The 26,575-nt window shown below is 38.5% G+C and overlaps 1 protein-coding gene across 1 annotated transcript; it reads right to left on the minus strand.

Moving 5' to 3' along the window:
* Nucleotides 1-20,666: 20,666 nt before the first annotated feature.
* Nucleotides 20,667-23,909, minus strand: LOC115847212 (centrosomal protein of 78 kDa-like). Its single transcript, XM_060296651.1, has 3 exons — nucleotides 23,207-23,909; nucleotides 22,188-22,358; nucleotides 20,667-21,296 (listed from the first exon to the last, which is right to left on the minus strand). Exons 1-3 carry the CDS (start codon nucleotides 23,297-23,299, stop codon nucleotides 20,832-20,834), a joined length of 729 nt encoding a protein of 242 aa, XP_060152634.1. The 5' UTR covers nucleotides 23,300-23,909; the 3' UTR covers nucleotides 20,667-20,831.
* Between the last annotated feature and the right edge of the window lie 2,666 nt (nucleotides 23,910-26,575).

The following is a 26,575-nucleotide window of genomic DNA, read 5'->3' on the forward strand; positions in this document are numbered from 1 at the left end:
CCCTTAGAAGAGCACTAATTTGTAATCATGCCAGAAACAGTGAAAGATGAGGGTATTTCTTAATATGCACTCAAGACCAAAGATCTACGTGCAGCGTGATAATAACTTTAGACAGATATTTGCAGAGCACCTTTGATTCTGAAGCATAACAGAGGTCATTACCCACCTTTCTCCTGGGGAAGAGGAAACGGAACAGATGATCAGACTCAAAAAGATATGTGGAGCCCAAGAAGGACTTTGGGAAAGAAAAGAAAAATGCCACTTGTATTAGGAGAACACTGGCTGAGGAGAAAATAAGGCCTTAAGGGGAGCAACTTGACCTCGAAATGGGAGCTGAAGTTGAAGAGTCATGGCTTAATTTCGTTTGAATCTAAAAGCCTAAATTCAACTGCTGGCTCTGGTGCACGATGGGTGTGCATTAATCTGCATGGCTCAACCCCAAAGTGACTGAGTCCTGGGATGTCCAGCTGTAAATTGGACTCCACCCCTACTGACAGCGTGAGATAGGGGACACGGGGCTGCTGTGGTGGCCGCACCGCACAGCTGAGTTACGTCTCCACCTTGACTTGCGGTTCCTTCTGGCTGCTTCTCAGGACAACTAGTTGGGATTTAGAGTCCTTAAAATGCAATTATGCATCTATTGGCCTTGACTCTAGGTTCTACCCACGAACTCATTTGTCATTGGAAAAGAGCATTTCTCATCTCCTACGTCATTTAAGCCTCTCTTTAGATCCGTCCTCATTCTCATCTGTTAATAGTCAGAAGTCAGCTACATGAAACATTCAAGTCAGGCTCCATCTCTTGAAGACAAATGCGCTTAAAAAAATAGTGGGATGCAGATTTTATTTAAAGCCAAGTCACCTACTGGGTGACAAAGGCTGATTGTCTCTTCAGGAGGTTAAAAAGAAATCAGCAATCTCAAACTCTTGCTTTTCCTTAAAAAAAAACAAAAAACAAACTTCTATCAGAGCTATTTCTTAAGACCCAAAAAGTATACATTACAACGAGAGAGAAAAAAAAAGATTAGAGATCAATGCAAGCTCACCCTGAAATGCGTGCCTCAGTTGAGAAATGAATATGAAGATCACTATAAATAAAAGATGCTATGCCTTTTGGAGTAAAATATGAGGGCAGTCACAATGTGATGGATCAAGTTTAACCCAATTAACCCCCTGGGATAAACAGGGGCTTGGAGTTTGCTGCATTTGAAAACTGAACTGATATTAAAAAACAAACTTCTATATGAAAAGAGTCATCCAGAGGCTCAAACAGGAGAATTCAGTTTCTTTCCTTTTAGGTAGTCTCTCTCAGACACCTGCACAAGATTTAGAAAATGCTTTCCCCTGGACAACAGAAAGCAGCATTCTGTGAAGGTGCACCAACTTATCTTATTGGTTGATGCGCTAGCTGGAAGCTCTGTTTAGGGGATGGATTCTTTTTTGGCTATTCCAGTCCACAAGCTTTGCTCAGAAAATATGCTTTCCATTAGGATGAACACAATTCACTTTTGTAACATACCATTCATTAGATTGTTAGTATTAGAGCTTTGTAGAGCACATATGTGTCATGGGCATCTTTCCAGAAATGCATTATGTAACACATGGATTTCCAGTTCATAATTGCAAAGGTTTCAAAACCTGAGCTTCAGAGGAGACTTTAGAAACAGGCTAGCTGCAATGAATTGTTCACTCCCTTGCCTAACTAGTCTTCCCAAATTGTGTGCCTTTTCCAGGAAATGAGATCAAAATAAAAATGAAATCTTGGTACAGTCGAAGTGATTATTTTAATCTGTTGAGAGTTTTTCAGAGTTTTTCTCTATGTCTGTTGCATGTCGACTCCTTTTTCTTCATGTTTTGACCTCTCTAACCCTGAAAGAATATAGATGGGTTGGGTGACTCACAGTCACTTCTGGAGTAGTGAGCTGAATTATTTAGCATGGGCAATGGGGGAAAGTGGAGGAGTAAGCAGGGAGAAATCTTTAGCTGGAGGAAAATTGGCCTACTCACATAAGAGTAAATATGGCATATGCCATGATTCAAATACTCAAAGATGTCTGTTTTAGCAATAAACACCAGATATGGACACAGTCCCTGGCAGAGTCAAACATACACCTGCACGTTCACTTATCATAAGAATCACAGAAGTGTGTTGACATACTGTTGGAAGTGTGTTCAGTGAGAGATATACAACTCCAGATGAAGGGACAGGAACTCAGGTCTTTAAATGCTGGACTGCTGGCAAAGCTGTCAGCAGGGTGAGCTCCAGCCAATTTTCAATTTCGAGACACTAGATGCACTGTGCAGACATGCTAGGATGTTTGTGCTTCCTGCACAATATTTTAGAACGGATATTAAACACCCCCATTAAATGCCTGCAAGTGATGGCCAGAGTGAAGCTGTGGAGAATGATGGCTGTGACCTTTAAGATGGTGGTGCCGTTGTCAAGAGTCTCACTCAGAATTTCCAGGGTAATTTTCGAGTGAACTTTTTTTGTTTTTTGGATGATATATACATCTAACTCACCTCAAGAATATATCCACGTAGTCTTGAAGTTAGGGACCAGCTGGTGTAAATTTGTGTGGTTATCTCCTGACCTAACCTTTTAGCTTCTTTTTGTTCCTTGATTGTAGTTAAGCTTCATCTTGCCTCAGAGCCTTTGTATTGGCTGTTCCCATGTTTTGAAAATATTATTTCCAGAAAAGTTTTCCGTAAATGATTCCTTTCTATTCTTTGGCACTCATCTCTTAAAGATATTTTTTCCTTGATTGTCCTACTAGCCTAACTTAGTCCCAATTTATCAGATTACCTTACTTCTTTCACAGGGTAATAATAAAAACAAATATTATCTTTTGTGTCTATTTGTATTTAGATGAAATTCTTCCCAAAGAACTCAAGCCCCACAGTGACAGAGGTTGTTACCTTTCTTATCCCTTATTCTGTGTCTTAGAACTGTGTCTGACATGTAGTAATCACTCGAGGTCTGTTGACCGTGTAAAGAATATGTGAGTAGATGAACAGATTTGGAGTTATCTGAGGTCGCGCTTAATGACGGCTGGTGTTGGTGATTAAAATTGTAGGTTTTAGAGTTGGAAGTGATCTTGCTGAGTCTCACAGCTATGGCAAAACTCTCCCTACTGTAGCATCCCTGACAGATGATCAAGTCTGAGCTTAAATAACTGTATATGGAAGACCCTAACCAGGGCACCCTCCTAGCTCTCTTCAAGCAGATCACAACCTTCCATGGGAGTTTGCTCCCAATTATTCAGCTGTAATTAGGAGAAAACGGTTTGATTTACCCACAATCATCTTCCCTCAGTCTCCTTGTTCTAGTTCCTAGAGAATAGACAGGACAGAGTTTCCTCTAAATTACATTCTTTGAATTTGCATTCCTGCTTGTACCAAAATAAACACCCTGCTATGGCAAAATTCCCCTTGATTGTCTGCCACTTATTGCTACATTGTTTGTTAGTGTTTAGAAATAATTTGTCTTAATGTTCCACATTATAACTTATGGAGTACAGAAGCAAAAGAGATCCAGGGGTTATGTCAGAAGCAATCATACAGATATTTTAACTTACTCTTTTAATGTATTTAATGCTGACGCTGTATAGAATTGAGCAATATAGTCACCGCATTATTGCCATTGATGAAAAAATGTATTTATGGTGAAATTTATGGTAACTTTGAAAGCTTTACCTCATGCAGAAATTGTCAGCTACATCTTAGAGCTCTGGGCATTTCTCAAAAAGCTGTGATACGAAACACCTCTGCCTTTTCTTGTATTTCTGTTATGTTCAACTACTTCACAAAAAGCATTCTTCATATTCCTGAAATAATGATGGGCTTAGTTGAGATTCTTTTGGGTCCTAAGGGACCAACATGTGTGCATAATAGTGTAGAGTTACACAGAACCTGGATGTTTGGCTCCAGACTGAAAGCCCCATGGAGTCGCTTTTTCACATCTGTTCACCAATGTGTATGAATGGGAGAAAACCAAAGTTCTGGTTCGTTTAATCAAGGTGAGCCAAACTCCTTTTACTTTTGCTGTGACAAACAGGTAAAGAGGTGTAAAATATCTGAAACCAGCCTCTTAGCGTTTGGTAGAAAGCTTAAGTGGGATGTAGAGAATATACAACAAAAAGAAAAGCAAGTGAGTACTGCTGGCAAACGTTTGCAAGGACAGCTAACAAAATAATAATAGTAACAACAATAGTAAGGTTGATTTTCAAAGACTTAAGTGTGGCATAGATTCCTAACCACTCTACATGTATTAACTCCATGCCACAGCTTTGTAAAATGGGTGAGGTTATTAACCCCTTGGTTTTTAAAAGGGAAGTGAAACACAAAGAAGAAACACTCCTGAAGTCCCACCACTAATAAGTGGTAGAGCTGGGGAAAAAAGATCCAGGCAAATTAATTTCAGAGTTAGTGCTCTTAACCAGTAGGTTATGTCCCACAGGTAATATTTGCACGTTTTGAAATCACTTTACAAATACTATTTCTACACCTAAAGTACACAGAGAATACCCAGGGAAATTGGCATTATAATTATTGTTATTTCTTTGCCAATAATCTGTTAACTTCTGGCAGTTCAATATCCTTCCCCAACTTCTTAAAAATTCAGCCTACAATCCAAAAAAATAAGGGCTAGTGAAAATAAATGTCTTCTAAATCCAGTTCAAGAGAGCAACTACAAACTAAGGCCCCCAAGGATGTAAAAGAGAAAGCAAAAGAAAAGAAGAGACAAGAAGCCCAAACCCTATGATTAAACTCCACGTTGTTAGGTAAAGGGGCACTTAATTAATGCTTCTTTAATACCTTGTGCACAGAGGCATGGATCTACAGAAGCCAAGGAGTCTCCCTTTCATCACTGATTCATGGTATGCTTCTGGCAGGGTCACTTCCTTCTTTGAGCCTCAAAAGTTTTCATCAATACAATGAGGGAATTGGAACAAGGTTAGCTCTCACAACCCAGGTCTCACGTTCTCTCATGGTACCTGTGAGTCTAGGTAAGTGCTGAATGTCATTAACATGACAGGTTATATTTTTCTTAACCATTTATCTTCTCCTGATTTTTATGTAATTTCTAATACATAGTAGAGTACTAGAAAAGAAAAAATACCAAACTGAAAAGTAAATGATACACTAACTTGCCATTCTCATTTCACTGCCAATTCAGCCAAACGCCTTCTGTAGAATTCTGATGCAGACCATGAAAACACACTGTAAGTGTTCCAAAGTCTTTGCCATATTTGGTAGTCCTGTGATTTCCATTGGCAGAACTATCTTGGACTGTCATCTGCAAATCTATCAAAAAGAAATTAAGTAACAGGAATTCATATCAATGGTATTGGAGAAAGAAATCCTTGAACTTATTATCCTTGTGTGAACATTCATCCATGTAGAAAATCGACAAGAAAGGTTAAGCTTTAAAGGCAACATATTCCCATGAATAGAAGGGAGAACATAACACAAACAATATATAATGCTGAAATTATGTACATACACATATATACAAGTGGTCTTGAAATATATTCCAGGATATTAATTGGATTAAAGTTAGGGGCACTAAAGCATTTTTTCTCATAGAGAACATTATTCTTTAAGACACATACAGACACACATATCTGGCCTGCTGGCCTCTCACAGTTTCAGTTGATTCCAATCATTTCCCCATATATTTATTCTCAGATTAGTGATTTTTGAACAGGTGTTCATCTCTTTAGAAATACCTGTGCCATGACCGCAGAGTACTCAGATTTTTTTTTTTTTTTTTTTGGCATTTGGTGGCATATGATGGGGAAACTGACGAGTTGTCAGACAGGAGAGGTACAAGGTGAACCTTAGAGTAAGTAAGACTTTATGCATAGTTCTTAATCCCAAAAGGAAAAGAGAAGGATAGCAGCAAAAGTCATTGGAATAAAGGACCTCTCAGATGAATCAGCATTAGGATAATTCATTGGTTACTGGCTGTCCAGTCGGTTTAGGTTATAAAGTATTCCTGAGTGACTGCATCACTTTATGAAAGGATCTACCTAACTATAGCTTTGTCTTGCTGGAATTAGTTTATATGGCAATAATATGCATAGAGAATGGCAATTCTGAATTCATGTCTTCCCAAAATTGAAGACACTCGTTAAGGTACAAGTTTACCCAAGACCGAAAATGATTTATCCATACTATACTAACTGAGACTGTGTCTTACCATTCTTGTTTGTTAAAGAAGATAACAAGGCTAACTTTGAGTAGAGTAATAGCAGGATATTTAGAAAATGCTTTCAGGTTAAGTTTTGTAAACAAAGTTCAGTGTTCACCCACCAAAAGCAAATCAGCTCATTTAGTATTGCAGGAAATGCCTTCATACTTTTTCACTGCCACTAAAGGAATTTAAAACACCTGTTGGATATATTCCCTCCTAGAATGCCATTTGTACACTTATTCCTAATAGGACCTGTTATTTTAAAAACAAACTCCTATTATACGGCGCAGAATAGATACTCAGTATTTTTAGTGATCACATGGTTTAGGGTTCTCAGATTTGGGCTCAGACTTGCATTTCAAGCATTGCAATCTGGGCTTGTTAAATGATCTCCCTGCAACCAGGAAAAATTGTTTATCTGAATCTAAAGGCCAATTAAGTAAATGTGATAGTGGTGATAGTGGTTGATGAAGCCGACTAGCATAGCAGCTAGGGCAATTATAGACAAGTTACATTTATCCTCTCTGTGTCTCAGTGTCTTCCTCTGAAACTGAGTTTCTTCATCAATGGGGATAAATACTGGTACCAATCTGACAGTTATTGTAAGAAATGAAGGAGTTCACAAATTTCCTAAAGGCTTAATGTTTGGCTTGTCGTTACTAAATGCTGGTAATTATTAGTAAAACAATATCCCTCTATTATTTATTATATCAAAATAATAATGATAAGAGCCTGTTATTTTAGTAGTTCGATTTTTTGGTCATATAGTTTAGACTAACTCATACTGTTTAAATGTGAAACCAAGAAGAAAAACAGTTTTGTTTTGTTTTTTTTAACCTGGTCAAGGATCCCAAATCACCTAATTCAGAAATGTTTCTAACTTGGCATCTGCTTTGAATCTGTCACAACCAGAGAAAGTTTATTGTCTCAGAAAGTGACAGCCTTGTATTTGTGTAGCATAAAAAAGAAGATACATGCTAGATAAGATACATACCCCTTATCATAGTCATGCCACATATAGTGCGGCACTATTCCTGCTGGGTTCAAACATTGTGATCCAGAGCCTGCCATTGCCTATTATCATGAGTAGGAAAGCGTAAGAACCGTATGTGTTTGCCCTTAAGTTGGTCTACAACACAGAGACTGTCAATCAGCCTCTGATAGTACCCTCCCCGTGGACAACCTTCTGTGCTTTTTTTTTTTTGCAGTACGCAGGCCTCTCACTGTTGTGGCCTCTCCCGTTGCAGAGCACAGTCTCCGGACGCACAGGCTCAGCGGCCATGGCTCACGGGCGCAGCCGCTCCGCGGCATGTGGGGTCTTCCCGGACCGGGATACGAACCCATGTCCCCTGCATCGACAGGCGGACTCTCAACCACGGCGCCACCAGGGAAGCCCTTCTGTGCTCTTTTGAGCATGCTTAGATGGAGTCTACCATCAGTGTGGTGGGACTTCACTTAGCTTCAAGTGTGTCCAAGTTGAAGGGTGAAATTAACAAACACTAAGCAAATTTGTGGCTGTCCAAACTAGGAAAATAATTAAAGAATCAGGACATGAAGAATCAGGCAAATACTCATTTGGCATCAACCCAATAAAAAAGCTTCTTGGTGAGAAAAAAGTTGCCAAAGATGAAAGCCCAGAAGAGTGCTACTTTAGCCTAACCACAGTGTCAAAGCAAATGACACACATACACACAAACGCAAAAGGAGGCCCTCTTCACACTGATGCCCCAAAGTCCTTTATGGGTCTTCAAATTGAGCAGGTTAGGTAGGTTGATGGTTGTCCTTTACGGACTGGATCCACCTAACAAGACTGGTTACTAACAGAATACCTCTGTTTTGTCATTTAATCGACATCCCAAACTTAATATACCTTGCAATCAAATACACACATAGTCACTCATGCTTTTCCTGTAGACTCTCCAAAACAGAAAAGCGCAGCTCCATTCTTCCTGGTGCTCAGTTACAGAATGTGATTCATCTTTGACGTTTTTCTTTCTCTCTCCTTTCACATCCAATACACAAGCAAAATGTGTCAGCCCTATCTTTGAGATAGAACCAGAATTTGACAGTTTCTCGATTTTTCCACTGTTACCACTCAGGATTAAGATTTTGTTGTCTGTCATCTTAATTATTATCCCTCTGAACTGTGTCCTTAACACAGTGGCCGGAGAACCCTTTGAGAATCTAAGTCAGAAGAATTATGTGATTTCAGTGTCTTCCCCTTCATCATAGTTGAAGCTGAAGTTCTTAAAATGCTGGAAAGTTGCTACATGATTACCCTCCACATTACATATTTGATCTCATCTCCTCCACCTCTACTCCTTGCTCACTCTTTTCCAAACACCTTATACTCTTCAGTCCTTGATGTTCAACAAGTATAGTAGGAAGACATTTTCACTGGCTGTTCCCTTTACCTGAATTGCTGTTGTCTTTACTATCTACAGTACTCATCCACTCACTTTTTTAGGTCTTTTCTCAAATATCACCATCTCCATTATGAGACCTTGCTTGGATTCCCTGTAATAACCTGCAGCCCCACTAATACACCCTACCTCCTTAGAAGCCTCCCTTCTGCTGTACAATCTGTTGAATGAATGAATGGAGTTATGTCTAATTTCCAAAAAAATAAACATCAACTGTAAATAATTGTTGAGAGACAGGTTCAGGGTATAAAGAATAAAAGAAGTGTAAATTCAGGCCTTACCACTCACCATCCATTCCCTCAGGGTTCTGCTATGGTGTATCTTTGAATAAAAAGCACAATTTGATAAGACTAATTAATAGCTTAAATTCATTAGAATCCCAAACATTTTATAGTAGAAATGTGATAAAAAGTGTGTCAGAGATTCTCTACAAAATGTTAGCAAATTGAAGCCAGAAAAGTATAAAAACAATTATATACCATGACCAAACGGGATTTGTGTCAGGTATGTAAGGCTGGTTCAACATTTGAAAATTAATTAATATAATCCAACCAAGACAAAAAAAAAGGAAAAAAACGTATAAATACATGCAGAATAAGCATTTGACAAAATCCAGCATGCACTCATGAGAAAATCTCTCAGTAAACTAGGAATAGAGAGGGACTTTCTTAACTTGATAAATACAATCTACAAAAAAACCAATAGCTAACATCATACTTACTGGAGAGAAACTCAATGCTTTCCCACTAAGATTAAGCACAAGGCAAGGATGTCCTCTTTTATTATAACTTTTCAATATTGTGCTGCAAGTCCTTGCTAATGCAATAAGGCAAGGAAAGGTAATAAAAGGTGTACAGATTGAGAACGAAGACATAAACCTGTCTTTGTCCACAGGTGACATGATCATCTACGTAGAAAATCTTAAAGAGTTGACCCAAAACTCCTGTAACTAATAAGTGATTATAGCAAGGTTGCAGGATCCAAGGTTAATATACAAAAGGAAATTGCTTTCCTATATACCAAAAATGAACAAGTGGAATAGGTTTAAAAAAAACCGACACTATTTACATTAGCATTGCCCAAAATGTAATACTTCTGTATAGCTCTAATAAAATATGTACAACCTCTATAGGAGGAAAACTACAAAACCATGATGAATGGAGTCAAAGAATAACTAAATAAATGGAGGGATATCGCATGTTCATGAATAGGAAGACTCGGTATTATCAAAATGTCAGTTCTTTCCATCTTAATCTATAGAAATTCAGTGCAATCCCAATCAAAATCCCAGCAAGTTATTTTATGGATATTGGCAAACTGATTCTAAAGTCCATATGAAGAGGCAAGAGACCCAGAATAGCTATCACCTCATTGAAGGACAAAGTTGAAGGAATGACACTACCCAGCTTGAAGACTTATTATGAAGGTGCAGTAATCAAGACAGGGTGATACTGGTGAAAGAACAACTAGATCAATGGAACAGAATAAAGAGCCCCAAAATAGACCCACATAAGTACAATCAACTGATCTTTGGCAGAAGAACAAAGACAATACAATGGAGGAAAGATAGTCTTTTCATCAAATACTGCTGAAACAACTGGATGTCCCCAGTAAAAAAAAAAAAAAAAATCGAGACACACACTTTATATCCTTCATAAAAATTAACTCAAAATGAACCACAAACCTAAATGTAAAACACAAAACTGTAAAACTCCCAGAAGATAACATAGGAGAAAACCTAGATGACCTTGGGTATGGCAATGACTTTTAAAATATAACACCAAGGGCACGCTCCATGAAAGAAAGAATTGATAAGCTAGACTTCATTAAAATAGAAAATGTCTGCTCTGTGAAAATCACTATCAATATAATGAAAAGACAAGCCACAGAGTGGGAGAAAACATTTGTAAAAGACGCATCTTGCTAGGGTAAAGTGGCAACTTGCAAGCTTCTTACATGTGCAACTGGTGTAATTTATTTTGGTATGTAGTGTGAGGTACAGACTTTAGTTTTAAATGGGTGTGTAGTTTTCTAGGCATCAATTTTAAAGATTATACCTTGACTTTGTCACAATCAAACTTCCCAGACATACTTAGAACTATTTGTGGATATTCTTTTCTGTTTAATTTGTATATGTGCTCATTCATGTAGTAATGCTACAATGTTTGAATTGTAGTGGCTTTACAGTTAAGTTATATAGCTGCCTGCTAATTAACAGATACTCAACTTCTAATAAAGTTTATTACTTGTACCTGAATGCCTCCAGATTATGTTCTTCATTCAGACTCTTTACTATTCACTCAATATAAATTCAGAGCTGATATACATTACAACCTGAACTGAAGTGGCTAACATTTTTTAGTTTTCATCTGTATTCCTAGATTCAAAATATGAGAAAGTAATACAATGCAACATTTTTTTTTTTTTTTTGCGGTATACGGGCCTCTCACTGTTGTGGCCTCTCCCGTTGCGGAACACAGGCTCCAGACGCGCAGGCTCAGCGGCCATGGCTCATGGGCCCAGCCACTACGCGGCACCTGGGATCTTCCCAGACCGGGGCACGAACCCGCGTCCCTTGCATCGGCAGGCGGACTCTCAACCACTGCGCCACCAGGGAAGCCCACAATACCACATTTTTTAAAACCTCTAATGACTCACATTTTCTATCTCTAATTAAAACAGAACACCCTGTGGAATATCTTTGCATCATTTACCCGGTTGCATTAATTCTGGCTGCTGCAGTTAATTTAAATTCACTCTGGTAAAATGAGAGCTCAGTATAAGCTTTTATCATACTCAGTGAGACTTACAAATAGTCATCTGCTAGGTGGTAAACAGTAAACAGTCTTGTTTATTGCAAATAATCTTAGGCAATAAATGTTATTTATGCTCCATTTAAGAATAAAGATGTTAATCTGAGATCACAGAACGATCTTTTTGTTAAAGCTAAAAGCAATGCTGCTTTGATTAGTTGCAAGTGCAAATATTACCCAACTTCTTTCTCCTTCTTTGATAGTTGTATAGAAATAAAACTAAATATAAGAATGTAAGCCAAACCCACTACAAATGAAACTGCACTACAGACCCACTATCTTCAGTGATTTCTACATGATTTCTATGCTCAAGCCTTCATTCTATCCTCTCTTCCTAAACAGAATTGTTTTGTTTTGTTTTTTTGGTTTTCAGTAACTTTTATTACACAAGAGATTCATATTCTTTATAGAGAAATCATGTAATCAAATAATCCAAAAATAGATAAAAAAGCAGCCATAATTCCACCTCTCAGATATATTATCACTGTATCTGTTTTATAATATAGCTTTCATATATATTGTTTTAACATCTTTATTGGAGTATAATTGCATTACAATGTTGTGTTAGTCTCTGCTGTATAACAGTGCATCAGCTATACGTATGTATATATCCCCATATCCCCTCCTTTTTGTGTCTCCTTCCCACCCTCCCTATCCCAGCCCTCTAGGTGGTCACAAAGCCCCGAGCTGATCTCCCTGTGCTATTTGACTGCTTCCCACTAGCTAGCTATTTTACATTTGGTAGTGTATATATGTCCATGCCACTCTCTCACTTCGTCCCAGCTTACCCTTCCCCCTCCCCATGTCCCTAAACAGAATTTTAAGTAGTTCGCCAAGATAAAATGAGAAACTGATTTAGACTTAGGTCCCAAATTTACAGTTTCAATGATTTAGGAAAATCCCTTGACAGCTATACTGAGCCTCAGTTTTCACATTTGTAAAAGGGTGAGGATTAAAAAAACTGACACTTCTGGAAATGCCTGTCATTCTGATTGGATATTTTTAAAATGTTAACTGAAATTTAAATGTATAAATTATAAAAAGAAGATGACAGAAAGGCCTATTATCATTTTATTACCCAGATAAACCCTGGTGGCCCACTGATAGGAGAAGGGTCTTCTCTAAGCAGTTTTCTTCATCCTGATTTCTGGACACTCCCTTCTTTAATCTGCTTTTGGAGGCAGCGGGTGACATTTTGGCAAGTTTTATTCAATTTCTTTATGCCTTCATTTTAGGAAAGAAGGATAGTAGCTGTGCTGAGCTCTGCCAGGTCAGATAGAATTTTGGAGTATTCTCTTTCTCTCTCTTGTAGACAGCCACTGTCATTTGGTAAGCCATAAGCCTTCCTTTGCTTTGACTGTGGTGAGTGTGTTTGCTGGATTTCTAAAATATATTTTTAGTGTTTACCTATTTAACTTGAAAAGATTGGGCTATATTTTTAAAAGTTTATCCCTCCATTTTGGAAGGCCTTTTAAGTTGTGATATTACATGCAAGAGAGCTAACGGAATTCTGGACTCCATATTTTCGTTTTTACCTTTTTTTTTTTTTTTTTCTCAGACTTTGAACAAACAATGGCTAAGAATGAAAGGAACTCAGACCCGAATATTTTTTCCCTTGTCAAGCACAGAGAATATGGGAAAAAATGAAATTGGGAAATTGTTTTGCTCGTCTTCCTTTCCTCCTTTTTGGTCAGTTACCTTAGTCGTCCACCTCACTTTGTATTTCTAGCCTGGCTTCAGAAAGACCTGAAGTTGATTAACTACACACTGTTGGAGTAGTAGATTGCTAGAAGGAACCAAGATCCAGATGACCTTAAATGGCAGCTTCATGGAATTATATTCAAGAAGGATGGTCCAGCCAATTTCCTCACTTCCATTGTGAAAGGAGTTCCCCATTCCTAAGAAAATGGACCTATGTCCGACTGACACAGAAGATGGAGATTTATCCCAGTGCATTTGTATATGTATAGATATTAAAATTATGTACATCTATATGTTTATATATACATAATGCCTAATGGAAATATCTCAGATGTTCTATTTTGTGTTTTTTCTTTAATTTTACTTATAAAAATTGTGACCATTTTTTAACTCAAAAGAGGAGAACCTTAAAAATTAATTAAAAACACATTCTCAGTAGTCTAAGGTTCAGAGTGACTTGGCAGAGAAAATTGCTGAATGAAAAAAAAAATTGCTGAATGGTTAGATAACAGTGCTGGTAGGCTTGGCTATTGTAACACTTTACATTTTTACATTTGAGTTTCTCTTCCTTGAAATTACAAGAACTATATGACTCAAGAGAAAGATTGATAATTAGGAATATTCTGCTTGCTTTTTATATAGCCCATTGCAGAACATTTTGATTAATTATTTGGAGGTCATAGGAAGGAACCTTCATGATCTAACTTTTGAACAAGTAGTGTTGCAACACAAAGCTATGACTTAAAAAGGAAATTTGAAATGACCTATTTCTTCTGGCATCTCAAGCCAGATACCTGTCAGTAAAATGAGTCACTTTTCAGTCAAATGGGTGGTCAGCAATATAAATTTTATTGGGAAGCTGAAAGACACCATTGCCAAACAGAGCATCTGCAGTGTTCACATCTATATTTGAGCATCTTTCGTTTTCCCAAGTGGTGCAGATGAGAAGAAGGAAGGCAGAGAGAGACATGCACCATACAGCTTTTCAAGACGGATAGAACAGAGAGCATTCCCAGAGGCAGGTCAAGTTCAACCCAAGAACAACTCTCTCAGTGCTTTCACAACTAGTTAAAATACAAGACCAGTAGTAACTCAGCTCTCAAATCAGTGCTGAAATCAAGCAGAAGTTTGTTAATATTGATACGGTTAACATACATCAAATAGGATTACTGAATTTTCTGAATCCAAAAGTTCTCCACAGTGTTGACATTTCCTTACTGAACTCCCAGGATTGTTTGGTTTCAAAGGCTGTTGGGCTCAAGACGCATTTGGTTTTAAATAATCCTTCATAAAAAGTTCAGCTTTCAGTCTAATATGATTGAAACCCAGCTTGAGTGTGTTTTATAATGCACTGAACTGGAAAGACTATGGGCATTGAATTATTGAAAACATGGTAGGCGAAGGAGTGATATGTGGGGAGGAGTTGATCAAAGAAATCAGTGAGACTTGATATGTCTTGTTATCTCATTTTATTTACCTTTTAGAACTCTTCCAAATATTAGAGGAAAGAAATCAATATCAATTTTCACCTGTCACGTTCTACACTTCAATTATTAATGAATGTCAAATTTGACCACAGTTTTCTGTACTACCTGCTCTGCAATAATATTTCTGAGCCTTTATTAAAAATGTAAAATTGTCATTGAATTTCCAAATATGATTCTCCAGTGGCTAATTCAGCTTGTTTTATTAATAAGCAAGTTCTGATGAGTAATACTAATTTAATATGCCAGCATGTAAGGTTAAAGTGTAAATTATTCCTTCCGAAGGTGATGAGATATGACTGCGATGTGGTGGTAGGGCACTCACCTTCCTGAACGAACCCTGCGAGGACACAGTTCTTGTGAGAAAGCAGAACTTCATACAGTAGCAAATCTGATATTATTTTGCATGTCTCCTGTAGCAGTGGAATGCACACACACACACAAACATCATGGGTGAAAAAACACACATGCGCATCTTAGATGCTTACATTAATTTCTGAATATAGTTCTCCAGAAAGAAAAAGCTTTAGTATGATTTGTATTTTTATAGTTTATTATTTTATCCATATAAAACACTTCATGAAATCACTTACTGTTTTGTTGTTCATGGAATCCTTTCAATTTTGAGATGCTAAATATAAATGGAAATAATGGTTATAGTCCTTGGCCATGAAAGACTAAGTTACAGAGAACCCGGTGACTGGAAGTCAGAGCTGCCACAGAATTATTCTCTGCTCCAGAGACCATTAGAATATCACTGTGTACCCACTTAAGGATAGAATGCTGCTATTGAGAAACTAGCTCTCTTTTATTTCTACTAAAAGGAGAGAACAGTAGGGGACCTTGGCTGCTTGAGTGTATGATTCTTTCTCTGTTTTGTACAATAAGCCAAAAACAATACATGAAATAGCCTCGGGTCTTTTGTACCCAGCTCCTTCCTGTATTGCTCCTGATCAATTACACTTAAATCAACAAGAGTTGCTTGAACATTTTGACAGTTATGTTCCCCATACCCTGAAGCATTTTTAAAGGGTTACTGAGATAAAGCTATTTCAAAAAATACTCCCTCCAAATTTGTTCAGGGAGGCATCAATGAAAGTAACTTAGAGGAAAAATACTCCACCTTGAGTTCGTGGCCTATCACTCTAAGGCCAGGCAAGCATAAACCTTCATAGCAAAACCTAAGTTTGCTCCCAGTTGAGAATTTGGTTTCCATGGTCTTATATAAAAAGTAAATGGAGAATTTAATTCCCTATAAGCCCTTTCCAAAGAGTGAATACAGTTCATCATTCATAAGAGATGATGAAAATTACAATTTTGTTGAATAGGTGGAATATATATTACATATAATATATATATTTATTTTTAATATATATATAAAATATATAAAGGTACTATTCAGAGTCCTAAAACATGGATTTTTCTTACTTACCAAGAATGAACAGTAACTTGATCTCTAAACAATAAAGCACCTGGTCATAACAGAATCATAAAAAATATTTGATATCAGAATGAATTCACTGTTCGGGTGTAAAGAGGGGGTAGCTTCAGTTTTCCTCTTTCTTGCACCCCATTATTGCATCCTGGACACAGGGGATTTTCTTGATTTTAATCTAAAGGAGAAATGTTCACTTTTGTTGAGGTGGAAATTGACAACCTCAGTAGGCAGAGGCACTGTTTTTATTTGGCTGAATTTATGTTTCTAGTGATAATTCAAGGTGTAATAGGGTTTTCTCTGCCACTCCAAAATCTGAAAATGATAAACATCTCACCAGAGTTTCAGGATGGCCCATTACCTATTCTGTGGAAAGGATATTCAAAATACCATGCTTCATCAATGTCTTCTTTGACTTATTAATGAATGGACAACTACTGAGTTAAGACAGTGTCTTATCCTTGCTTCAAAAAAATAAAAACAAAAAAACCCCACAAACACAAAAAAAACTGTTAACAATGAAAACTTATTATGCCAGGCCTTAGTATGGCCTGACTTGGAAATTTACTTTCAGAGGCTTCTGTGAATATACCAAGGAAAGAGGACCTAGGTGTATCTTATTCCCACAGGCCGCCAAAAAATATTTGCTTAACAGAGAAAAAATTAATATATAGTATAGGAGAGAACCTGGCAGATGCTTAACATTATTGAGTGATAGCAATGCCCAAACTCATCTGTGATCAAACACTATGAAAGTATCCTCCTAAGGATAAACTTATTACAAATAAGAAGTGAAATTTCAATTATGGAGATACTTTCCGTTTCAGCTCTGATATGCAAAAAGCTTGGAAGTTGTCACTGTATCTTGTCCTTACAAGATAATGGGGTACAAAATGAAAATCAATGACTTTTCTCAGACGTGATTAATAAGATATGTAACTATGAAAGAATTTTAAAACTGTAATTATGTATGTGTATATATGTGTCTCTGAAAATCTGTGTCAAAGAAAACTGAGGCTATCAGTATAAACTCATTTAACTTCTATCTCTTCTTACCTTTATTTCCTCCCAAACTTACCAGTATCCATCCAACTCGAAGGATACAAGTGATTTTTATATACTGTGTAAGGTTTTTTCTTATTCATATGTCCATGTTTCCCCAATTCTCTAAATTATTATCTACATCTTCAGGATCTCCTTTATCGGTTCCTTCAATTCAACATATAAAATATAAGTCCTTCTCATTCTAAAAAATTCTTTTTTGCTAATTATTTTCTCTTTTCATCCAAACTCCTTCAGAGCAGCCTGTTCCCACTGTCTTCACTAGCCCCGCCTGGCCCCCACAGGCAGCCCTACACCCTCAATTTATTGCCATCTGGCTTTTTGTCCACCACTTCACTGAACTGCTCTAAGGTCACTGGGGACCTAACTGCCCAAATCCAATGGACACTCACATTCTCTAAAGGATGACACTGTCATCTACTTCCTCCTTCTTGAAACTCTATCACCTCTCTCCTTCCCAGAATTCTCTCCTTATTACTTAAACGTTGTCAGTACTCACAATTCTCTGAAATCTCATCCATGTTCATGATTTTGATGACTGCTGATATGTGCTGATGACATTCAAATTTTTATCTTTCCATGTCTTCACGTGCACGTCCAGTTATCTACCAGTTTGTCTCCTGAATTCTACAGGTGCTTTAAAATTCTACATGTCCAGAACGAAAGTCTTTTCCCCAATTCAGTTCTTTATCCCCTATTTCCAAACTCAATGATAGCACCACCCAACCTTAGTCACACAGATGGGGGTTCAGCCTCCGCCTCCTACTTCTTCCTTACTTCCCAAGATCAAGGCTTGCTTGTAATTTCCCAAATACAATTAGAACTTATTTCCTCCTTTCATCTATACCTTATTTCAGACCCCTTTCTTCTTGCTATTACCTGGTCTAGAAGTTACCAAATTGCTGTTTGGTGGAACCAGTTGTTAGACACTTCTATTAAAGAGGACGCTAGAGTCAAATAGCTTTGAGGATGGCTGTGTACCATGCGCCTGCTGTGATGATCCAGAATGAACACTAGCCTACAGCAGCCCCGAGGAGCTGTACAGTAAAGAAACCTGATTAACTTTACTTAAGCCAGGTTCTCCCTTCTGCCGGCCTATAAAGCTTTCAGTAGGGACAGGAGAGGAGGTGGCAGCGTGAAAGTCCCTCTTGAAAATAAAAAACGCTGCTCCTCAGAAGAGTGGGGCATAATTGTCTCCAGGTTTCTTCAGATTCCTCATCCATACTGACGTCAGTGGTCTAAAATGCCACCTGAACTTGTCCTTTCCATTCTTGGCTATTTTCTGAGGAAACAGCTCCACGCACATGGGTGGTAAAGAGCCGCTCTCCTCCTCCTCGCTGCCTCCTTTAGGGGCACTTGCCACTGCCTGGGGACACTGCACTGATCCTCCAGAGCCTGTGCCTGTGGCTCCGTAACACACCCCTCGCACACTCACGACTCTGGACTTCCGCTGTCCACTCTGCCTTGAGTGTCCTTGCCTTTCACTGGCTGACTCACCAGTTTCTCAGGAGTCCTTTAAGATTTAGCTTAGGGACTGCCTCTTTAGATGACTTTTCTATGCCTCACAGCTCCCCCCCTTCTTCCACAAACACTGACCAAACGCCCTGAATATGCCCGTCACAGCATGTCACGTGCAGGATGAGACATCTGCTGTGCGTCTTCCCTCTCACTCCACTGCTAAAGGGCCAACGCTACATCTTGCTCGTTGTTCCACTCCTCTAACACCCAATCCATGACGAATGAACTAACTAGTACTGTAGTAGCCCTATTAGTAACAATCAGGCAGGACCTTTTAGAAGAAATCTGACACTCCAGCTTTTCTCTGATCTCACCTTTCAGTCTGATTGAACTAAAGACTTATCTGTGCATGTTTTACCAGGGAGACATAATTGAATCCAGAGATGTGTCATCACATACTCTTACATACTTTGCCGTTTAAAAATTCTGCTCAGATGGGGGAAGGAGACAGGTGTGCTTTCTGACAGCCCCACTCCTTTGCATCTCTAGTGCTCACTGGCTTCTCTCTTAAACCCTTCCTTAAACCCTTCTTCTCTTAACAAGGAAACAGGATAACAAAGTAATTAAGAGCCTGGGTTCTGCCTGTCTGTGAACAGAAACATAACCAAGGACATAGAGAATAGACTGGTGGTTGCCAAGGGGGAGGGGGTGGGAGAGGGTTGGATTGGGAGTTTGGGATTAGCAGATGCAAACTGGTGTATATACAGGATGGATAAACAAAAAGGCCCTACATGGGACTTCCCTGGTGGCGCAGTGGTTAAGAATACACCTGCCAATGCAGGGGACACGGGTTCGAGCCCTGGTCCGGGAAGACCCCACATGCCAGAGAGCAACTAAGCCCGATGCCACAACTACTTAAGTCCATGCACCTAGAGCCCATGCTCTGCAACAAGAAAAGCCACCACAATGAGAAGCCCGCACACCGCAACTAGAGAAAGCCTGCGTGCAGCAACAAAGGCCCAACGCAGCCAAAAATAAAAAAATAAATAAATACATTTATTAAAAAAAAAGTGGATGTATTTAAAAAAAACCAAAAAGGTCCTACTGTAGAGCACAGGGAACTATATATCCTGTGATAAACCGTAATGGAAAAGAATATGAAAAAGAATGTCTATAAATGTGTAACTGAGTCACTTTCCTGTACAGCAGTAATTAACACAACAATGTAATTCAACTCTACGTCAATAAAAAATAAAATTTAAAAAAATTGCCATAAAAATAGTCACAGAAGGGGGACTTCCCTAGTGGTCTGGTGGTTAAGACTTCGCCTTCCAATGGAGGGGGTGAGGGTTTGATCCCTGGTGGGGGAGCTAAGATCCCACATGCCTTGTGGCCAAAAATCCAAAACATAAAACAGAAGCAATACTGTAACAAATGCAATAAACACTTTAAAAATGGTCGACGTCAGAAAAAATCTTTAAAGAAAAAATTCACATAAATGAAACATAATAAAGTCCATACATTAAAAAAAAAAATAGAGCATGGGTTCGGGTCACATCGCAGCTTCCCACTTACTTACAGCTGTGTAATTCTGGGCAACTCACATAATGTCTCCTCAGACTCCTCATCTGTAACCGGAGATGGTAACAGTTCCCTACCTCAGAGCGTTGCTGTAGTCCATAAACACGGTTAAGTGCCTTGGTAAATGTTTGAGGCTCTCTGGTTATTGTGAATTAAAACACCTCAATGGCTTCTGGCCATGTGATTTATAATAGTTTGATGTTTAACCAAATGGTAAAACTATTCCATTTATCATTCCCATCTCTTTTTAACCCTTACCCTGCTTTGTTGTTTATGTTTTCTCCCAACACAGAGTGCTAGTTCCAGGAGAGTAAAGGCTTTATTTTGTTCACTGCTGAAAGCAATAGCACCCGGAAAAGTACTGTACATATGAAGCCCTCAGTAAACACTAGCTGAATGAATGGTGCAAAGTGTCACAAGGAAAAGTACACCAAAACTTTCATTATAATAAAAAAGTATAGATAAATCTTTCTCTAATGGCTTCCAGTCAAGTAACTGAAACCACCATATGCTATAATAAAAACATAAGTAATTTATTAAAATTTGAAGGCAAAAACATAATTTTAAAAGATTTAGACCTATGTTAGGTGTGATAGAGTATGGATGCTTTCTTGAAATTCACAATCAGATCCAGGAGTATCACTTTCAGAATGTTCTAGTAGATTGAGTTTACTTTTTAGTTGTCTTTGATGAAAGTCACTATTCTACTCTCTTTCTTAACAGAAATGTGTTTTTTCGAAGACTCACTTTTAATTGGTTTATTAACCAAAGAATTATTTTGCCCAATTCCTTTGCTTTTCTGCTTTACAGGTGAGTCAGAACAGGAATGCAGGTCCTTCCCAGGTTGTTTCTTAGCAGAGTAGTTTTTCGTATATTCACCTGCTTTGCTCATTTTCTCTGAAGAAGACCTGCTATTTCTAGATAATTCCTCTTCTTTTCTTTGACTTCTAGTTCCAGAAATGACATCTGCTGAAGGAGAACATGTTCTAGCAATGAAATCTTCAAAAGACTCCTGCCGCTGCTCTGTGACTGCGACCCCCAGGTTGTCTTTGGAAGTTTCTAAGGCCTTCTGAGTAGAGACTGGGACATGGAAGGAGTCGAGAGGCAAAGGAATCCCAGCATCATCTGTAATTTTCTGAAACTGGAGGGAAAGACAAAAGACAAGACAAAAATTCAGTGATGAACAAAGTCAACCATTAAAAAGTAGAGTTCAAAACTTCAATGTTACTCTGTGATCTTATTATTAACACAGTCAATATTCAGAAGATTTCAGAGCCAGTTTTTCTCTAATTATATCTTGCCAAGTGATTCTCAGCTTAACCTAGCTATATCCAAGGCTGTGTCCGCTACATTTTCAGACTTTGGTGACTGGGGTAGTTATTACCCATTTCCTTTCCCTCACTAAAAATAAAACCCTATTCTGTAAGAAAATTAATTTCTTTGCTATCCTCCAGGCACATGTAAACAGTATATAATATAGTTTGTGACCAGACTGTGTTCTCAAGCTGTCAGTTCCCAAGACCAGTCTGAGATTGGCTGATGGGGGCTCCAAGCAAGGCTAGAGGAAAAGCTGACAGGTTTTCCCCTCCCATTCCCATAACCAGGTGAGTCACTGTCATATGTTACCTATTAGCTATGTCTGGATTACTTATTTTAAAAATTATATCAGTATGTGTACCTTCATTAGTGTTCCTTCATTGTAAGCTGACTGCATACAAATAGAAACCTAGATAAAATATGAATAGAATAGACATTTATACAATTTAAAATCTGGAATATTTTCTCTAATAAGGATAGTTTGCTTTAACTCATAAATTCTCTGAAGAACTTCCAGTCTCCTTATTTACAACAATACAGTGTCATGAAATGGGCACACATTTACTAATCTCAGATTTGGAAAGGACTCCAGAGTCTTCTAGCTCCTGAGCATGTGAACTACTAGAGACTGATCATTATTGTTTTCTCCCTGACTTGGTCATTTCCTTTTTGCTAATCACTCTTAGAATTATTAAGTGCTGTTCTGTCCACTTACTTGGAGATTTTGCATTTGTCCTGGGGCATCCTGTTTTGATTCTGATTTTTCTTCTTCAAGTGGCTTCTTTTCTTCTTTACGTGGACTACTAACAGTAGAATTCATCTGGGGACGACCTAGTAAATGAAAATCTGACTCATCTATGCTAGCCATTGTGGCCAGCTGCCCAAGCTTTGACCAGAGGAGGAAAGGAGAAAAGACAAAGGTTATTATAATCACATAAGAGCAGTTTAGATTTCCCCAGACCTACAATCATGAAGTACTTCTAAAATCTTAAAAGCCAACATCCTACTCCAGACTACAAGCCTCTCTCTCCCCCAAATTCTCAGCCCTTTCCAGATTCATCCTCTAGGACACATCCCATCTCCTTACCTATTACCGCTCCATTTTGAACACTGTCTGACTAGCAGCTTCAACATCTACCACGCACCTCGTCCACTACCTCTCACACCTCTATTCCCACACTTCTTTACCACCTTTCCTCCAGTTTCCAAGAATGTGTTTGTTCCTTCCTTCCCAACACCAACACCAATTCATTCACTGACAAAACACCACTCCATCAACTATCAAGCTCCACTTCTGTCTTCCAGCAAAATCGCTCCCCGTTGAGAACCACTGACCTGTATCTCCCCTGCAGATTAATAATAATTTTTATGTCTAAGGCAAAAATAACTTTAATTCAAACTTATCAAACAAGCAAAGTAAATGAAAGATAGGAAAATTCTTATCCATTCCCGAATATTTGCAGTGAAAACTGCCTTCAATTTAGTCTTTACAAAAAACTACACCTACTAATTACTCTATCTACAGGTTATTCTTTTATAATGAGCTCCCCACTCTACCAAAGCAGGCTTCCCTATTTGCATTTCTTAAAAAATTTAATTCCTCATTTTAAAAAGTCAACTATATTACCTATAATTACACTAAATATGGCCACGAAAGTGATGAAAATTGCTCCAGCTCCTCAGCAAACTACCATTATAGTCGCAAAGAGAAGAACGCCATGAAGAGAAATGAACTAACCCAGCATCTTTAAGGAGATCCAAGAAAGCATGGAAATTCTGAAAAGAATTCTCAATGCTGCCCAAAACACCTTCATCATCCAGGATCATGCTTGTCAATGAGTGGGCATGAAGGGCTTCAGACAAACAGAAATTTATATTTCTTAACTGGGCATTTTCACGTTCCAGCTATAAAAGAAGACGGAAAATGTCTGACATGATTTTTTCTCATTGTCATCAAAAGTAGTCTTGCCTAGTTTCAAGGAACAAAACTAAAACACTCAAGATGTAATTAATTTGTAATTAACCTAACTCTCCACCAGTAAAGACAGAGACCATATCACATAGTAACCAAAACCCACAGGCACCCAATAAAGTTTCCTATATAACGCTCAGGTGGTATATAAATAAACCAAAGTTACCGTTTTATTAATGATCTTTCACAAAAGATCACATTTCTAACTGGTTCAATTCATAACGGAGCCTCATTCCACATCAGAAAATTACCTGCTTTAAGTTTCTCTTAAATTGGAAAGTGAATTATAGAATCTGATCTGAACAAAACATATTACAACTCTGCTGAATGTTAAGAATTAACTTTAGTGAGCAAAATATCTAATGCTTACGTTTAAAAGTCCTAAATCATACCCAACCCAATTTATTAAATGTACGATCACCAATATTTTCTTTGGCTTCTTGAAAATATTCACCCCCGTGAACTCTTCCCCTTCCGCTCATCATCTATGCACTTAAAAGCCCCTATAAGCTCAACTCTAGTATTTCTCAGAAAGGCCGTTAATGTTCATGATGCCCCTTTTGCCTTACATGAGCAGGTGCTCAACATTTATTGAATGAGTGTCCGCCAATCCAATGGATGCACTTTCAAAAATTCCTCCCTACACTCACCCTGTGATAAATTATATTTAGATAGAACTTTTTAGATTATGCCCTGCTTTCATGCACATTACCTAATGTAATTCTCATAGTATATATTTTTATCTTTCATTGCATTCTTAGAAGTTTTCCAATATCTTAAATTTATTTAAAGGATTCACTTTCCTAATTCATTGCCAGAAGAGTCTCATCGTGTCTTTTATGTTACTGTATATACAGTATATGCACAAAAAGTGCCTTCTTGAATCAAAGAATCATGAACAGGAAATAAGCTAATGTCATATAAAAGCGCGCGCACACACACACACACACACAAAACCAGATTTTCACATTTTTAAAAACATGCTTTCTGGAATATAGATCATATGATCACTAAATACCAGTAAATGCAAAAGTCCATATGATACAACCAATTTGCAACATATTACAGTTTTAAAGCTTACAAATTATGTGTATATGGATTAAAATCAAATCAAAATAAAACCAAAACACTCTCTAAAGCAGAAGAAGAAACTTGTTTACCTCACTGACTCGTTTATCAGCCTTCAGTCTTATTACTTACTTATTACTTACTTATTACTCTTTCCTCCTTTAACTGCTTTAGGCACTCCTCCAGGTTTTCCTAAACAAACAGAGTCAATATTATAACTAATTCATAGTATAATATCCAAAAGCCTTTCCAGCTATTGGTCTCATCAGGATTTAGGGGCAGAGCCAGAAGTGAACTCAGATTTTAGTCTGCTACTGGTAATATCATACCATGCTAGTGAAATGAATTATCAAAATCTATCAAATTAGCATAGGTAAGATTTATTTAAATTCCACTCTTTCCAACATAAATTTGTGGCAGCCCACCATAAAAGGCATATGCGTATAACATAGTAAGTCAGAAATAAGAAGTTAAGACCAAGAAAAAAAAATTCTATTTTTATTTGTGGGTCTCTTTATAGCAGGAAGTCCTATTAATGAACATGCTTAACATACCTGAATTGCCTAACTGCAGATTCAAAAGCATGTTTTTAAAAAGTAATCATTTTTAAAGCAATTTACAGTCAAGCACTGTTCCTGGAGTTCCCTGGGTATGAAATAATCTAATCATCAAAACCCTAAAAGGGGGCTTCCCTGATGGCACAGTGGTTAAGAATCCGCCTGCCAGTGCAGGGGACATGGGTTCGAGCCCCAGTCCGGGAAGAACCGACATGCCGCGGAGCAACTAAGCCCGTGTGCCACGACTACTGAGCCTACGCTCTAGAACCCACGTGCCACAACTACTGAAGCCTGCGCGCCTAGAGCCTGTGCTCCGCAATAAGAGAAGCCACCGCACTGCAACGAAGAGTAGGCCCACGCTCGACGCAACTGGAGAAAGCCCGCGAGCAGCAACGTAGAACCAACGCAGCCAAAAATAAATAAATAAAATAAATGTATAAAACAAAAAACCCTACGAGGAAAGAACGATCACTAACTCCATGTTTTTGTTTTTGTTTTTTTTGCGTTACACGGGCCTCTCACTGTTGTGGCCTCTCCCATTGCAGAGCACAGGCTCCGGACATGCAGGCTCAGCGGCCATGGCTCACGGGCCCAGCCGCTCCACGGCATGTGGGATTCTCCCGGACCGGGGCACGAACCCGTGTCCCCTACATCGGCAGGCGGACTCTCAACCACTGCACCACCAGGGAAGCCCTAGTTTACAGATGAGGGAAACAGAGGCAGAGAAGTAGAGTAAGTAGAGCAGCACAGCCAAGGTCACACCACTAAGTAGCAGAGCCACACCGTGGACTCAGGAAGCTGGGTGCCATTCCTGCTCACAGAGGTGGTAGTCTTCCCATTCACCAAGGTCACTGAAATAAAATGAACACTGATAAACTCTCTTAGGAGTTTTAGGAACTAAGACACTTCGGTCCTTGAAGTGGGGACACTGCTAGCAATAGGCAGAATTCTAACAGAGCCCCCAAGATTCCTACTTACTGAAGTACACAAACCTTCCACTTATCCAATCAAACTCTAAATCTAGGTGCTGTAGTGAGGGGATTTTGCAGATGGAATTAAGGTTCAAAATCAGTTGATTTTTTTAAGATAGGGAGATTATTCTAGGTGGATATGGCCTACTCAGGCACCCCATGAAAAAGACCTGAACTCTTCCTGAATTGAAGTACAAAAGGGACAAGAGGGAGACTCTCCATTGCTGGCTCTGAAGAAGTCAAATGCTGCAGCAGGGAAGGCAAGCGAGAGGCCTCTAGGAGCTGAGACTGTCCCCTGACTGACAGCCAGCAAGGAAATGGGGACCTCTGTCCTGCAACTGCAGAATCTGAATTATGCCAACAAGCCGAAGAAGCCTGGAGGCATTCTTTCCCAGAGCCTCTAGATGCTAACACAGCCTGACTGACATCTTGATTTCAGCTCTGTGACCCACACAAACTATGGTGAACATCCAACGTTTGGGGCTCAATGTCTTACATTTCACGTGCTTTAACACTCTCGGGAGGGAACCCACAT

This window comes from Globicephala melas, chromosome 3 (assembly GCF_963455315.2).
Source record: "Globicephala melas chromosome 3, mGloMel1.2, whole genome shotgun sequence".
Classification (NCBI taxonomy): Eukaryota; Metazoa; Chordata; class Mammalia; order Artiodactyla; family Delphinidae; genus Globicephala; species Globicephala melas.

Excerpts from the sequence above, each read along its gene's own strand:
- LOC115847212 (XM_060296651.1), bottom strand. The coding sequence starts at position 23,299 with ATGATCCTGGATGATGAAGGTGTTTTGGGCAGCATTGAGAATTCTTTT. Across the intron at positions 22,359-23,206 it reads TCCTTAAAGATGCTGGGTTA|CTTGGGCAGCTGGCCACAAT; the intron begins GTTCATTTCTCT and ends CTCTGGTCAAAG. Across the intron at positions 21,297-22,187 it reads GACAAATGCAAAATCTCCAA|TTTCAGAAAATTACAGATGA; the intron begins GTAAGTGGACAG and ends CTTTCCCTCCAG.